Source organism: Eutrigla gurnardus (genome assembly GCF_963514095.1).
Source record: "Eutrigla gurnardus genome assembly, chromosome: 18".
NCBI lineage: Eukaryota > Metazoa > Chordata > Actinopteri > Perciformes > Triglidae > Eutrigla > Eutrigla gurnardus.
In genome coordinates, this window is record NC_139929.1 from 3554022 (window position 1) to 3568393 (window position 14372).

Below are 14372 nucleotides of genomic sequence, written 5' to 3' on the forward strand. Positions count from 1 at the left end.
TAATTGGATCCCATCGCAAAATTATTATGGCTTTAAATTCATCTTGGGAACTGTGGGATAAATTAATATAAATTATTATAAATAATAATATTTAATACAATATATATATAAATATATATATATATATATATAAAAAAAAATCTCCTCCTCACCCAGATTTATATATATATATATAAATAAATATATAAATATATATATAAATAAATATATATATATATATATATATATATATATATATAAATAAATATATATATATATATATATATATATATATATATATATATATATATATAAATAAATATATATATATATATATATATATATATATATATATATATATATATATATATATATATATATATATATATAAATAAATATATAAATATATATAAATATATTTTAAGACATGGACCCCTATTCAGATAATTAGAAAAAGCAGAAGTTTTTTTTAGAGGGTTAGAAACATGCATGAGTTCGGATATTATTGTAGACTGAAATAGCCGGACTAGCATCCTGCAGGAAGAGGTTCAGTAAGAGGACTTGCTATTCTTAGATCTGTGCTTTTTAACCACCCTAGGTGTGTTTGTAGACAAAAACAGTCTGAGGGAGATGATAGTCATCAAAGCAGGGAAAGGGAACATAGAGAACAGTCTTTGGACTGCAGGCTGGGAGAGGGAGAGGGAGTTTCATTATTGAAAATGCACTTCTATTCCTGGTCAAGGGAGAAAGCCATAGTCTGTCACTCTAACATATATAATTAATTTGTACATGAATATCAAGGAACATGTGTGATACAGTATGTAACTGTAATAAAGTGGGGGCAGATTAGACAGAAAACTATCTTGGCAAACTTGGAATTAACAGCCAATGTATGACTTTTTGTATAAAGTGGTCACATAGAAGACAATGAGGTGTCTAAAAAGATGAAACATTCAGTGAGCTTTCACACTGGATGACTTTAAAAGTGCAAAGATTAATGTCAACATTAAAAACTCATCCGTACTCTTGAGAAATAGTTAGCTCTTTTTGAAGTAGAAAATATGTCATAATAAATCCAATAAAAACGTAAGTTCCCATCATCCATATTCACAATATTCACAATTAACAATAACAATGTTTTCACTTTTATTGTCAGGATACTTGCTTCATGTAAAATATTTCAATACAATACAGTACAATGCATGTTCTGTCCGCCTTCCTCCATGCGATTGGTTGGTTTTGTCATCATGTCGTAAGGCCCGGAGCAGGCGAGCGCTCAGCCGGGGCAAACTGCTTTTTTTTTGCCACGAAAACAAAAACCATGAAAACAGATTAAATTATAAACGACTAAAATCATTTGTCATCCTTTTTTTTTTTTTTTGTCCTTTCTGAACAAAAACCCTCAATAGCCACAGCTGTGGGGGCGCCATATCCTCCCAGCATGCTTCACAGCAGCTCAGTTCAGTCCCCAGCTGAGGCCCCCACAGGGCCACACACTCACACACAAACACACACAAAATAAAACGGACAGACAGGAGGACAGTCGGGACAGGGAATCTGCCACCGCGGGCAGTCACATAGCAGCTTTTAAGTCTTATCCAAGCTTCAATGGGGAGAGGGTAACTGGCTGGGGTCGGGCGTAGGTGGTGGTGGTGGTGGTGGGGGGAAGGTGGAGACACGTGAAGAAGAAGAAGAGGGAAGGAGATGACACAGCAGATAAACACATTTCTGTCACACCAATCCATCTTCTCCTGGCTGGTTTCATGTCGTCTGGGAACAGGTTGGGATCGATCAAAGTATCCATTCTTCTAATCCTCCCTCCTTGTGTTTCACCCATCAGGATTTGCTCTATAGCAGTGCTTCTAATACTGGGGTTATGGGTGTGTGTGTGTGTTATCCTGAAGCAGTGAAGACTGCTGCAGACAAAAGGTGCCCACTGCGGGGTGGAGACACCCCACAACCCTCAGTACATTCGTTCAGATGGGCATGGTGAGGACTGTGTATATTTATATATATGTCTGTGTGTAGAAGTGTATGTATGTGTGTAGGAGGGGTGTCTCAGTAGCGGTGGGTTTGGTGGGAGTACTGGGGCGGCTGTTGGGAGGTAGAGGAGTATCCCATGCTGCTTTGGGGCAGTGCTGTGCTTGGTCCAGGGTTCTGGTAGGCAGCATGTGGATTGGAGCGCTGCAGGGAGGAAGAAAACACTTTGTTTCTCGCTTTTTACACCCGTAAAGGTTTAGACGTTCATTAGACTGAGACATGCCATTAGCAAGCTTTATTTTCCATCCAGAAGTCAAATGTTGAGCGACCTACCTGGTAGTCTGAGGTCATAATGAGGCCACCTGAGGTAGTGGTGGGCGGGACAACTCGCACTTTCTTCAGGGGCGGGCCCTGGGCATGGCTGTTGTCTTGGTTACCGGTGTGCCCCGCCCCGTTTGTGTGGTTGTTTCCCTGTTGCTGCTGCTGGTTTTTCTGGTAGAAAAACAAAAAATATGTTATTGTATGTGTCCATTTGCCTTTCTGTGTATAAATTAATGAAGTGAAGCATGCTGAATGTTTGTAGTAGACAGACATGTGGCACATTTTTTACTTTGTCTGCTTTGTCCTCCGGCTCCTCCTCCGTCAGGAACTCCCTCTTCGGGTAGGGAATCTGGCAGCCTGCAAAGACACTGAGAGGGAGAAAAAAAACACACACAAAGAGGCTTGTCAACTTCAAACATTCCCATGACACAACGCTAATTAGCTAAGGGACCTGTGTCAACATGGTAGCAACCCCAAGGTCACATGACTTAAAGCAAGGAGTAGCACAACATGGATGCAGACTGTAGGTGTGTGTGTGTGTGTGTGTGTGTGTGCTGTGACTCACTCAGAGGTGGGCAAGGGCTCTTCCAAAAAGTAGGGGTCCTGCATGGCCTGCTCAGATGTGATTCTACGGATCGGGTCCATGGTCAACAGCTTCTGCAGCTATAACGAATCGCACGCAATGTTAACCTCAAACAAGAAACCGTTCATAGAACAATGACGAAGCATGCTTCGTTTGTCCCGGAGAGCCAAACTAAAGCTTCTCTAATAATTGCACTATGAAGTTGATGAGTTATGCAAATTGCCTGCTTATTAACGAGGCATTTAAACTCACCAAGTGGAATGCTTTGCTGTCCGGTTTGACTTTGTGTTTCTCCATGTACTTTATAAGGCTGCAGTTTGTGTATCTGTGAAGGAGCAAATTATATCCACATCATTGCTTCTGTACACTTACTCGGTGGAGGAACGTGCAGTTATTAAATGGTTAGGTAAGAATTGTGTACAACAATCAAAAAATGTCTTTTTGCCAGCAGACACAGCACTAACTTTGCTCTAACTTTGTGTCTGATGTTTCGGTAAACTAGGACAGCGGTACTCACGTGTTCCGTCTAAAGTCTTTCATCAGCGTGGAGTGTTCTGGCATCTTTTTGATGTCCTCCCAATCTTTATCTGTCAAAAGAGGGAAGGCCAGGATTACACCGTATCACCACGCATCACAACCCTTTCAGTATGAATGCTAACGATTTTCCCACAACAACATATCTAGCCTGGGTTAAAATGGTTGATTTTTCATGCATATAAATGACAGACAATTTAAATGTTGATGCAAAATCAAAATCTATCAGACGGACTGATGAATTACAGAACTAGAGAGGCAGAGATGGTAGAAGGAACAAAAAAAGATCATGGCAGCTTAAGTGAACTGGAAAATATAGACCTAAATGTAGCCTTGCAAGGAAACGTTGCTCTGTTTGTGACTTGGTGTTCAGACCAGGCAAATAATCTGCCTCTACTAGGAACATAAAACATTGTTCCATTGAAAAGGGCAACACAACCGCTGTGGTATAATAGTAGCTGAACAGCATAAATATACATAAATGTTTTAGCTTATTTTTGTTCATGTCACAAGCAATAAATTCCCTCATAATTTCAGTTATATATAATATAAAATCTGTGCATATTTAGTAACTTTTTCTTCCACAAGCCTGGCAGCACTGGCCTCTCACCAGCAGGGAAGCCCATGACGTTAAAGATGCGGTCCAGTTGGTCGTGATGGTACGGGTTACTGGTCTTGATGTCCTCCTGGCGACAGTGGAATATGGGCTCAGACGTCAGCAGCTCCGCAAAAATGCAGCCAATCGCCCAGATGTCTAAAAAAAACACACAAACAAAAACAAAAACACTTACTACACTGTCATTTAAGTCAGTAGAACAGTTGCACGTGTTCACACATAGACAGTTGCACAGACGCAGCTCTCACCGATGGCTTTGGTGTAGTGCCGAGCCCCCAGCAGCAGTTCAGGTGCTCTGTACCAGAAGGTGACCACCACAGGGTCGAGATCGGCTAAAGGCTTCAGTGGTGAATTGAAGAGACGGGCAAACCCCATGTCCGCTGCAGAACAGACGTTACCCGTGAGTAAAGAGATATCAAACTGTGCATTTAAAAAATGTTTTTAAGAAAGGAGATTTCACATACCAATCTTTACTCTACCCCTCTCTGGCCCTTCCCCCATCACTAAGATGTTAGCTGGTTTCTGAGGAAAAGAGACAGATACGCAATTTAGAACGTGATTCCATAACATTTAAAAAAAAAAACGTGTTGCAAAACCACTAAATCTGCATTGTTTGGCCCAGTAAGATTATTTTTTGCAGACCAGATACGGTTTAATTAGAGTCCTATTTTACATTCAGACTTTTCAAGACTACAGTGTTGCATGAGGTACAATCAAAACTATGTTGCTGCCCTCTAGTGGACATACTATACACAACCATTTACCATTTCCAACTCACTGTGGATGTAAATGGATGATCATATGGCTTCTCAAATAAACAAGTAAAATCGGTTAATACCTAAGACTAAATTGAGAGCACATTAAATTCTTATTTTACAGCAAAATGCAACACTAGAAATTAAAAGCCGTGCACTAAAACAACTATAACGTAGAATACTGCAGATATTGTGTATATGAAAACAAATCAATGCTAATCTTGGTCGACTTAACCCTGTTACGGTTCATCATTCTTCTGCGCATGAAAAACATTTAACGCATGTGAAATTGGGAAGCTATGAGTCATAATTCAACACACTGAGATCAATGCAGCTTCACATGCCTTTGACTGATTCTCTGCCCAATAACAATCTTCCAGTCTCTCATCAACTGCTGCCTTGTTTTTTTTCTTTGACCAAAAGTATTTTCCCTTCCCTCTCTGCCCCCCCCCCCCCAATCCTCTTACAAGGTCTCTGTGGAGGACCCAGTTGGCATGGAGGTAATGGATGCCATCCAGGATCTGGTAGAGCAGAGACTTGACCATTCCTCTCGGCAGCTGAAGTGGCTTCTTGTTGGCCTTGGACGCTCTGTGGAATTTTATAATGTGCTACAGAAAGACAAGATAATGGTAATTGTGGGGTGTGTTTACGTGCATACACGATGACTAAAAATCCAAGCGTGCTTTCCCATATTTGTATGGTCACAAGTGTAAATTTATGCTAAAGGCAAAGTGAGTTAGACTGCTGCTTGTGGCATGTGTTTCCACTTCCTTGGGAGGGGAATGTGAGTGTTTCAGCAATGTGGCAGAAAAAGGCATTTTAACTCGCCAAATGTAATGCAGCAGAGGTCTGACAACCAAATGTGGAATACTTTGGTGTAGGAGACTCAGCAGTGCATCATTTTTTAAAACCATTTTTAGTTTCTCAACTGTCTGATGGTGTATGTCAGCATATATTAGCATCAGGGCTATGAGTTATTCTGTGGTTGTGAATGTCTGTGCTGTCCCTTATATATAACCCACATAAATGGGTGGGAATCTGCAGTATGTGCCTGTGTGTTGGTCTAAATACAAAAAAAGATCCACACTCATATTGGCATATTCGATGGAGTATGTTTAAATAAGTCACGCCATGCAGTGTGTGTTGCGTGTGCATGCATTTTACCCAGAGATCATGTTCGGCGTAGTCAAACAGCAGCCACACCTTGCGGTCCGCGTGTGACAGGAAAACCTTCTGCAGTGAGATGACGTTGGGATGCTTCAGCTCCCGCAGCAGCTGCAATATACTTAGAAAGTCAGACGACCGACCACACACTCTCAAAAATCAAGAATTTGCTTCTCAAAGTGGGGAAATAACTGTACTGATTACCATAAATAATAAGGTGGAGGACACAATATCACCTGTACAGCTAAATACAATACAATAAAATTGAGCTTAAAATGTTTCAGGTGTTCATTTTGAAGGCAAACTTTATATTAATGATTGGATGTATCAAATTAATGTATATTTCCTTCTTCTGTGAATCTTTCTAGCTCTTGTGCTTGAGTTCTGTTGCTTACTCTAACAAAGCTACCCTGTGAAGGTGATTCAGTCTTTACATAAGCCACCTAGGAATGGCATGAGGGCAACCAAACAAAAAGGAACAAGGTAAGCCGGGCAGCTCTTACTGCAATCTCTCTGCAGGCTGACATGGAGATGCCGGTGCCTTCAATCTGCTTGAGGGCGTAGTCCTTATCATCCTTCCTACACACACAGAAAGAGGTAGAGCAACATCAACACCAGACCAGACTGTGGGCCCCCCTGAGAGCTCTCTGCAGAGGAACATAAAGGGGGAGGCACTTGGCTGGCTGGCACAAGGGCTAGAAGAGGCCGAGTTGCATTACCTCCAGATTTGTGTAATCAAGCTCACCTCTGAGGCTCAAAACAATACAAGGAGAGAGGAAACAGGCCCTGTCTGGCAGCCGGGACAAACAGAGCACCGGGACTGGCTCTCACTCCAATGGATTGGTTCTAACCCCTCCCTCCCCCTGGCCTAAATCATCTCATAAACCCACGCTTTGTGCTTCCTCAGGCCTTGTCCAACAGCTCCAGCACGAATTAACTCACAGAGTCTCATAAACAGGAGCCTCCTAAAGTGAACACTAACATCTTTAAACACTTTGGGGATCTTTTGTGTGGTTCTGGCAGTCAGTTTGTCCGGGGCTGTAATAATGGGCCTAGTGTGGGCTGCGTTCAGCTCTGCTCCAGATACTCTTAAGACGGTTTCATGGGTTACATAAAATAAAAAAAACAGTAGGGAAAGAAATAAAATGTTGAGAAATGAAGGTGGGTGGCACCCTGGTGTTGAGGGTTTAAAGGTGCTGACCATGAACCACAGAGTGTACACTGTACATTTCATGATCTCTCCACTCTCCACTAAAATACACAAAAAAGGGATTTGAACGTGGGCTGAGGTTTAGAGTAATAAGGACAAAAAATAGGCATGTTAGAGAAAAATGTTATAGAACCAAAATAAATAAATAAAATCAACTTTCAAGGTAATTAAAAAAAAAAAAAATCACACAAAGCCTTCTGGGTAATGGTGTTAAAATGTATACACATTGAGTGTTTTGATAAATGCACCTGCTGTATCATACTTTCACCAAAAACACCTGCAAAATTCCACTTACTTTGACTAAAATAACACATGCATACTTTTCTTTAGCAACAGCACGAGACAACACAGCTGATTGAGGAGATAAACAAAAACACCAGAGAAAGGGCTCACAATAGTGATACGTCATACGTGACTGACAGCCTCGTCAGCATCCTTATTCCTCTAGATAAAGAGCTAACAACACGCTTTGTTTTATCCGACAGTGGCTTTGAAGTGGAAATAAATAAATTAGAGGTATTTAAATGTGTTTGGGAGACGGAAGTAGGGGGCTGGTGAAGGGTTCACTGGCTCTAGAGGCCTCGCTGGTCATCAACTCACCCATCTTTTCTCTTCGCCTTGTAAACATGACCGTAGGTGCCTCGTCCCACTTTGCATCCTTCGTACTCGAAAAGGTCCTCGACACGCTCTCTTTCGCCGGTCAGCTTCACTTTGAAATCATAGTCCATTTTAACCGGCTTCAATATGTCCGCTGCTTTATTGTTTTTAAAGCGTCGCCTGGGAGGCAGCCAGGCTACTCCGACGAGCTTCGGTTTAACTAACTCGGCTAGTCGCCGTCCCCCAGCGTGGCCCTTTCTTTCCTTCAGCCCAGCGACCACATCGAGATTTTCGGGTTGAATTGTTTCGTGCCGGCGGTGGGGTCGCGAGGTGACACGGTGTGGGGTAGTAAGGGGGGTGAAAAAAAACGATCCCGAAGTCCTTTCTCTTGTTGCTGCTGCGTTTCTCTCAGCCGGTATCTGCTCCAAAGAGACGCACTTCACTCGGTAGCGACGGCGTATTGGCGCACGGCACTGTCGCAAAAATGTCGTAAAGAAGGCAGAGAAATAAGGGCTCAAAAGAAAATGGTTAGACAGACTACACCGCGTGGAAATTCATAATCGTGACAATTAGATATATAATATATTTTTCTTTAATTGCAACAATGTGTTGAAAAATTATATGTATTTCTGTCATACTGTAGCATATTTCAGTGCTACAATGCAGGCATATAAAATAAAAATCTGCATACATGTCTATTGCCTCAGTATAACAGAATTTATTCATTTATTCATTTTGAATTAAAGCAAATAACATTAAAAGTACATTCATTCTAAAAGTGTGATACAAATGCATACCTAAGAGGCTTAATACTAGAAGAGTTCAAATACAAAGTGCTTTATGGAGCAAAGAAATGCACTAGAGCAGTATTTAAAACGTATATGGATACAAATTTAATATTTGATCAAAGATATATTGTTGTGCATTCAGGAGTTAAAATACAATTAAAAATGTCTTACTTACTTAGAAAACTGTTTTAAGAGTGCCTCAATAATAAACAATAAGACTTTACATAAACATCAATGTATCATGTAGCTGCATCATATCTTTAAAACAGTGGTAGAAATGCATTATTTGCATATGAAATATAGTACAGTTTCATGAATATTGAGCCACGTTTCGCAAATGTTGTGTTAGCTAGGAACCGACGTAGCCAAAGGGGGTTGTTTCCGACGGACACTGTAATGTAACACCACTGGTCCCATCTTGAGAGAGAGAAGGGAGAGAGCAAAGCAAAACCGTCCATATTACCGCTGCCTTGTCAGGTAGTAAATTCCTTTTAATGTGACTGTCATCTCATGTAAAACTACGCTAAGGTTACGTGTTAAGCTCTGTATACATTCGTTGATTCGTAAAACAGTTTGTTACATTTATATCCGAAGAGTTATTCAGCCTCGCAGCTCACTGGCCAGTCGGCTAACCCCCCCAGCTAACACTGCTATTCGCTAACGCTAGATGTGCTAATAATGCTAGTGCTCCGGTTAGCAACTAAACCCATTGCGCATTCAAAATGACACTTCGCGTGCTGGGAATGTCCACAAATCTGACTGCTACGTGTGGGGCGGAAACACGGTTAACGGTCGCCAGGCGTTCATTTCTCGAGTATCTTATTCTGTCATAAACGAGATTCTTTTGTCTTTCCTTTCCTTTGCCTCTGCGTTTACATGGAGGAGACCTCCGTTTAGTTTTTATCGTAGCCCGCCTCTCCCACGCGGCGATTGGTCGCCTGGCGTGTCCGTCAACAACACCAGGCCGGTGATTGGTTGGCTAACCAGGATGACAACGCCAGTTTTGTTGCTTTATCCCCCCCCCTCCTACTGCCTTCAACATGGCCTTCCGTGGCTACTGTTGTAACTTGTGAGCTAACATTAGCTCACATGATGACTACGTTGTTATTGGGCTCTTAATTGGCTTGTTGCTTTACAGTGGAAGCGCCGGGGCATTTAGCGACATGCTAAAATGGATGAATATACGACGCTAGCCTCCAGACTAAACGTCAGCAGCGCTCACGAGATTACTGTAGCTTTACTCAGTCTCTTGCTGGTGGAGTCTTTCGATAGAAAATGGATGGCGTTGTCTTAACTGTCGCCCTTGACTAGAGATTAGTCATTGTAAGGCTAAGGTAATCGAACAACTCCCAACTTGCATTTATTTTTTTTTGCTGTAGTATCTAATGCAAGCCAGTGAGTGAGATCGAGCTGAGAGGGGAAAAAAACGGTCTTTTATCTTTACAAAATACAGTCAGATATGCATTAGCATATGCATGTTCCACTAGAAGAGTGGAGTTGCAGATGCTTCAAGGCGTGACTGTCAGCCCCTTTTAGTTAATAGAAAGCTAAATGTAAAAGCTATATTTGGTAGCTTCAGGTGACGTCTCCTACCCCCCCACCTCCCCCTCACCCTGACTGACACCCTCACTTATCTGTCTGCCAGCACTCTTCTTGGTGATGGACCCTCCTGGTGGGGGAGACGAACGGCGGAGGCAGGCAGAGCGTCTTCGTCGGGAGGAGGCATACTATCACTTCATCAATGAATTGAGTGAAGAGGAGTACCGTCTGATGAGAGACAGCAACCTGCTCGGCACCCCTGGTAAGGAGGGACACATCCTGGCCCCTATTGTGTATTTTATATACATTGAACATAAATAACATTTATTTGGTGCTATTATATTTGATTACTTTCATACCTATTTGGCGACTGTGTGTAGGACCTGTCACATTGACTCTTTATTCATGAGCACATGCCTTTCTCCTGCTCCCTCATCTTATCTCAGTTGCAGCTGTACAATTTCCTGAGGGATTAATAAAGTGTTCTGATTCTGTTTGTTTTCTTTTTCTACATACTGGGATAGTCAGTGTAACCTTAATTTACATATGCTCCAAGTAAGTTAAACTCTACAGTATGTCACAATGTGTGGTAGACATACTCTGCTCTTACTATAGGAGCAGGCGCAGTTCTTCATGACCCACTAGTGCTGACAGCACATGCCTGCACGTTCATGTGTTTCACAGGGGAGGTGACTGCGGAGGAGCTTCGGCAGCGTCTTGATGGTGCAAAAGAGCGCATGTCATCTCAGCCCCGTACTGAGCAGCGCTTGCAGACTGCTGATTCTGGAGAACAGCAGAGCGGTAGCAGCGAGGGGGACGAGAGAGCGTCTGGAGGGAGACGAGTAGCAGGTAGGGAGGCTGGGGAAGGACTTGACGCTGTCGGACCTTTCCAAATCTGGCTTTCACTCTCCTTGATGCAATGTGGCTTGGGTTAATTCCCTGTTGATGAACAAAGTAGCCAACAAAACATCACGTAATTATATTACATAATGTCTCAGGACTGGACTTTGAGAAATGTAAAACAGATGACAATTATTTATCAATAATTGTCATTCATGAGGAATAAAGATGCATCTTATTGTAGTTTTGCAAAAGCTTTAGCAAGGTTTAAACAAGGTTGCAAGACAATTTGTTCTACTGAGTCTGGTTTAACCTGGCAGCACATACAAAGGAAGTGCATGCTTTGACTAAGATATGAAACAGACTAAAACTATCAGTGTTGTAAATGGAAAACAGGAAATTGCAGTCTTTTTTTTATTAAGGTTCCTCTGTACAAGAGAATACATTTTTTACAGTCTTACCCTATTTGTTTTTTTTACAGGGGCCGCAGAGCCTGGAGCAGAAACTTCTAATGGTGACTCATTACTGGAGTGGCTGAACACTTTTAGACGCACTGGTAATGCTACTCGCAGTGGGCAGAGTGGCAACCAAACATGGCGGGCTGTCAGCCGGACCAACCCGAACAGTGGAGAATTCCGCTTTAGCCTGGAGATCAACATTAACCATGATCAGCCAGAGCCGGGGGAGCACAATGACACTGTGGACACTGCAGAGGTGCCGGTGGCTGCCCCAAGCATTACTTCCCCCTCAATACGCACTGCTTCATCTTTCGCTAACCCTCGCCCCTCAACCACGCCAAGGCCAGTCCCGTACCCCACCCCCCGCCCGGCCCTCAGTAGGAGGATGCAGACACGGCGTACACGCAGCAGCACTACCACTCTTTCTATGAGTCCCCCTGCACTTCCTGCACCAGTGGCCGCCCCAGCTGCCCCTCAGAGAAGAAGCGCCACTTTGCACTCCTTAGCACCACCTCCTGCAGTCCCCAACCCTCCTCTAGATCAAACGACACCGTTGCAACGTCAAGCCCTGAATGCAGATGTAGAGCAGGCCAGTGATGATATGTCTGCTTCTTTAGACTGTCCCCGTGTGTCACCCCCGTCTGGTTCCCAGGCCCCGGCGGTGGGACACGAATCGCGTGGCAGTAGGACTCGATCACGTGGCCGTGCACGCAGGGCTGCAGCAGGTGGTGGGGTTTCATCCCGCTTGTCAAGGCGCAGCCGTTCCCCGTTGCACAGAATACCTGTTGCCAGTACCTCTCCACCATCAAGCATTGGTGTCAGTGGCTCTGCCATCCACATTGTTGAGCCAGGCAGTGGCACAAGCTCTGTTTCCATGGAGACCGTGGAGGCTGTGGCAGAACCTGCAGCTCTGACTGAGCCAGCTGTGGAGGCAGCAGAACGCGATAGTGAATCGCACGTAGTAGGAGCAGGAAGTTCAGCGGTGCGACGGCACCCAACCATCATGTTGGACCTGCAGGTGAGGAGGATCCGGCCTGGCGAAAACCGCGATCGGGACAGTATCGCCAGCAGAACTCGTTCCCGTGCCCGGGTTGCTGAGAATACGGTCACCTTCGAAAGTGACAGTGGCGGATTTAGACGCACCATCTCCCGCTCGGAGCGAGCCGGCATCCGCACCTATGTGAGCACTATCCGGATTCCACTGAGGCGCATCAGTGAGACGGGCCTGGGGGAGCCCAACTCCACCGCTCTGCGTTCCATCTTGCGCCAGATCATGACCGGATTTGGGGAGTTGAGCTCCCTAATGGAGACAGAGGCCGATTCTGAAACTGTTGCACCGAGCCACACAGATGCTACCAATACAACGAATAACAGCACCGGCTCAGCCAGTCGTCTACATACAAATGAGACCGAAGCCGGCCAAGTTGGGACAGGTGGGGTGGATCCGGAGAGGGTGGGGCTGGTGGGAAGCGAGGAGGACCAGGGTGGGCAGGCCAGGCTCGGAGGAGGGGTAGTGAGCACCACGGAGGGACGAGCCACCAGCAGAGACACAAACAACCTGGTAGAAAACGGTACTCTACCCATCCTCCGACTGGCACACTTCTTCTTGCTCAACGACGAGGAGGATGACGAACACCCCAGGGGCCTGACCAAAGAGCAGATTGACAATCTATCCACGCGTACCTATGGTCAGGCCAGCCTGGAGGGGGAGATAGGTCGAGCGTGCAGCGTTTGCATCAATGAGTATGCCCAGGGCAACAAGCTGCGGCGCCTGCCCTGCTCCCATGAATTTCACATCCACTGCATTGACCGCTGGCTCTCTGAAAACAACACCTGCCCCATCTGCAGGCAGCCCATACTCGCAGTGCATCATGACTGACCCAATTTGTTCACAAACACAACTATCAAGTTCCTGGCTGGCTGAACTGAGCAGACCCAAGTGGGCTTTGCATGTACATAGCGCTTTCATGGTTTAATTTCTTTGAAAATATCCATTGTGTTGAAGTTGAAGGTTGAACCAAAAGTGCGGGAAAAAAAGAAACTATAAATGCAGAGAATTAACAAAACTTTATTTTTTTAGAGTCTTTGTTTTCAGCAACTTATTGTTTTATTATCTCCTTCTTATGACCTGTTTCACTGGTCTCTGTCACAAAGCTTAAGTGGCCCATGTCAAGGGATGGCATTAATGCTTAAGGAGCTCCAGTAGCCGCTGCTGACTAGTCTCACTTTAACTCTTTAATGTCTGATACACGTGACGTCTCTTTGTCACAGCTGGTCTACACAAATCACTTCTAGACTTGATTTATTCAGTATAAGCTGTAAATAACTCACCACTGCTTGTATTTAAGGGTTTCGAAGCAAGCTGCTCCTCACATGCCATCTGTTTTAAAATGGAAGCAGAAAAACCTTCATTTCTTTTTTTTAACATACACCATTTTAAAGCTTCAGCATCCATTTTAAAGTGTCCCTTTACAGTTGGTTAAGAAATGTATGATTTATTGGGATGTGTATGAGCTATGTATTTAATTTTGAAACAAGTTTTATTCTGTACGTCTAGTAGTATTTGTTTGTTAAGCTCTTTCATACATACAATTCTGTACGATTGCGATACAGAATTCATCCATAAAATGACCCACTAAAATCAGCCACTTTGAAATCATTAACATTACTCATGAGCAGCACAAATGAAATGCGGAAGGCATGTGATAATCAGGAATTCAGAGATGTAATTTAGTATGAGTTGTGCAATACGGAGAGGAAAGACAGTATTGTTTGTTTTGCTGTTCATTGTTGTTTACATTGTAATGCCTGATTATCATCTCCACTTAAAAACAAAGTCTTGTTTACCCTGAAATCAACGTTTCCTCTTGGTTCCTGTTGCGAATCCATACCTGACAGACACCCTGGGGCCTGTGTCGTAAAGTTGATTTGAGTAGTTTGCCTGAGACATCTGCTGAACAAAGACCTGCAGCATGAAGATAAAAAAATATTTTTTTACAGTTGTCCAG

General features: G+C 43.6%; 2 protein-coding genes across 4 annotated transcripts; one reads left to right on the forward strand and one right to left on the reverse strand.

The window, feature by feature from the left end:
- Nucleotides 1–1112: 1112 nt before the first annotated feature.
- On the reverse strand, nucleotides 1113–8179 carry cdk8 (cyclin dependent kinase 8). Of its 3 annotated transcripts, none has more exons than XM_084033313.1 (13): nucleotides 7743–8179; nucleotides 6436–6511; nucleotides 5933–6043; nucleotides 5236–5376; nucleotides 4478–4535; nucleotides 4262–4393; nucleotides 4008–4151; nucleotides 3381–3450; nucleotides 3116–3188; nucleotides 2846–2943; nucleotides 2552–2648; nucleotides 2293–2451; nucleotides 1113–2163 (listed from the first exon to the last, which is right to left on the reverse strand). In XM_084033313.1, the coding sequence occupies exons 1-13, from the start codon at nucleotides 7868–7870 to the stop codon at nucleotides 2038–2040; spliced, it is 1413 nt and encodes a 470-aa protein (XP_083889439.1). In that variant the 5' UTR covers nucleotides 7871–8179; the 3' UTR covers nucleotides 1113–2037. The 3 variants fall into 3 exon arrangements, with proteins under 3 accessions (XP_083889439.1, XP_083889438.1, XP_083889437.1); XM_084033312.1 differs by having other exon boundaries at nucleotides 2570–2648; nucleotides 7743–8003; XM_084033311.1 differs by having other exon boundaries at nucleotides 2561–2648; nucleotides 7743–8003.
- A 728-nt stretch (nucleotides 8180–8907) lies between these two features.
- rnf6 (ring finger protein (C3H2C3 type) 6) lies at nucleotides 8908–14218 on the forward strand. The gene is made up of 4 exons (XM_084033499.1): nucleotides 8908–9004; nucleotides 10173–10328; nucleotides 10751–10915; nucleotides 11388–14218. The coding sequence occupies exons 2-4, from the start codon at nucleotides 10187–10189 to the stop codon at nucleotides 13241–13243; spliced, it is 2163 nt and encodes a 720-aa protein (XP_083889625.1). The 5' UTR covers nucleotides 8908–9004; nucleotides 10173–10186; the 3' UTR covers nucleotides 13244–14218.
- The last annotated feature ends 154 nt before the right edge of the window (nucleotides 14219–14372 follow it).

Bases quoted from the DNA above. Each gene is read 5' to 3' on its own strand.
- cdk8 (XM_084033313.1), bottom strand. From the start codon at position 7,870: ATGGACTATGATTTCAAAGTGAAGCTGACCGGCGAAAGAGAGCGTGTC. The intron at 6,044-6,435 runs GTAAGAGCTGCC...AGTATATTGCAG, and splicing joins CAGCCTGCAGAGAGATTGCA to CTGCTGCGGGAGCTGAAGCA. The intron at 4,152-4,261 runs GTGAGAGCTGCG...TGTTTTTTTTAG, and splicing joins GCACTACACCAAAGCCATCG to ACATCTGGGCGATTGGCTGC.
- rnf6 (XM_084033499.1), top strand. From the start codon at position 10,187: ATGGACCCTCCTGGTGGGGGAGACGAACGGCGGAGGCAGGCAGAGCGT. The intron at 10,329-10,750 runs GTAAGGAGGGAC...TGTGTTTCACAG, and splicing joins CAACCTGCTCGGCACCCCTG to GGGAGGTGACTGCGGAGGAG. The intron at 10,916-11,387 runs GTAGGGAGGCTG...TTTTTTTTACAG, and splicing joins TGGAGGGAGACGAGTAGCAG to GGGCCGCAGAGCCTGGAGCA.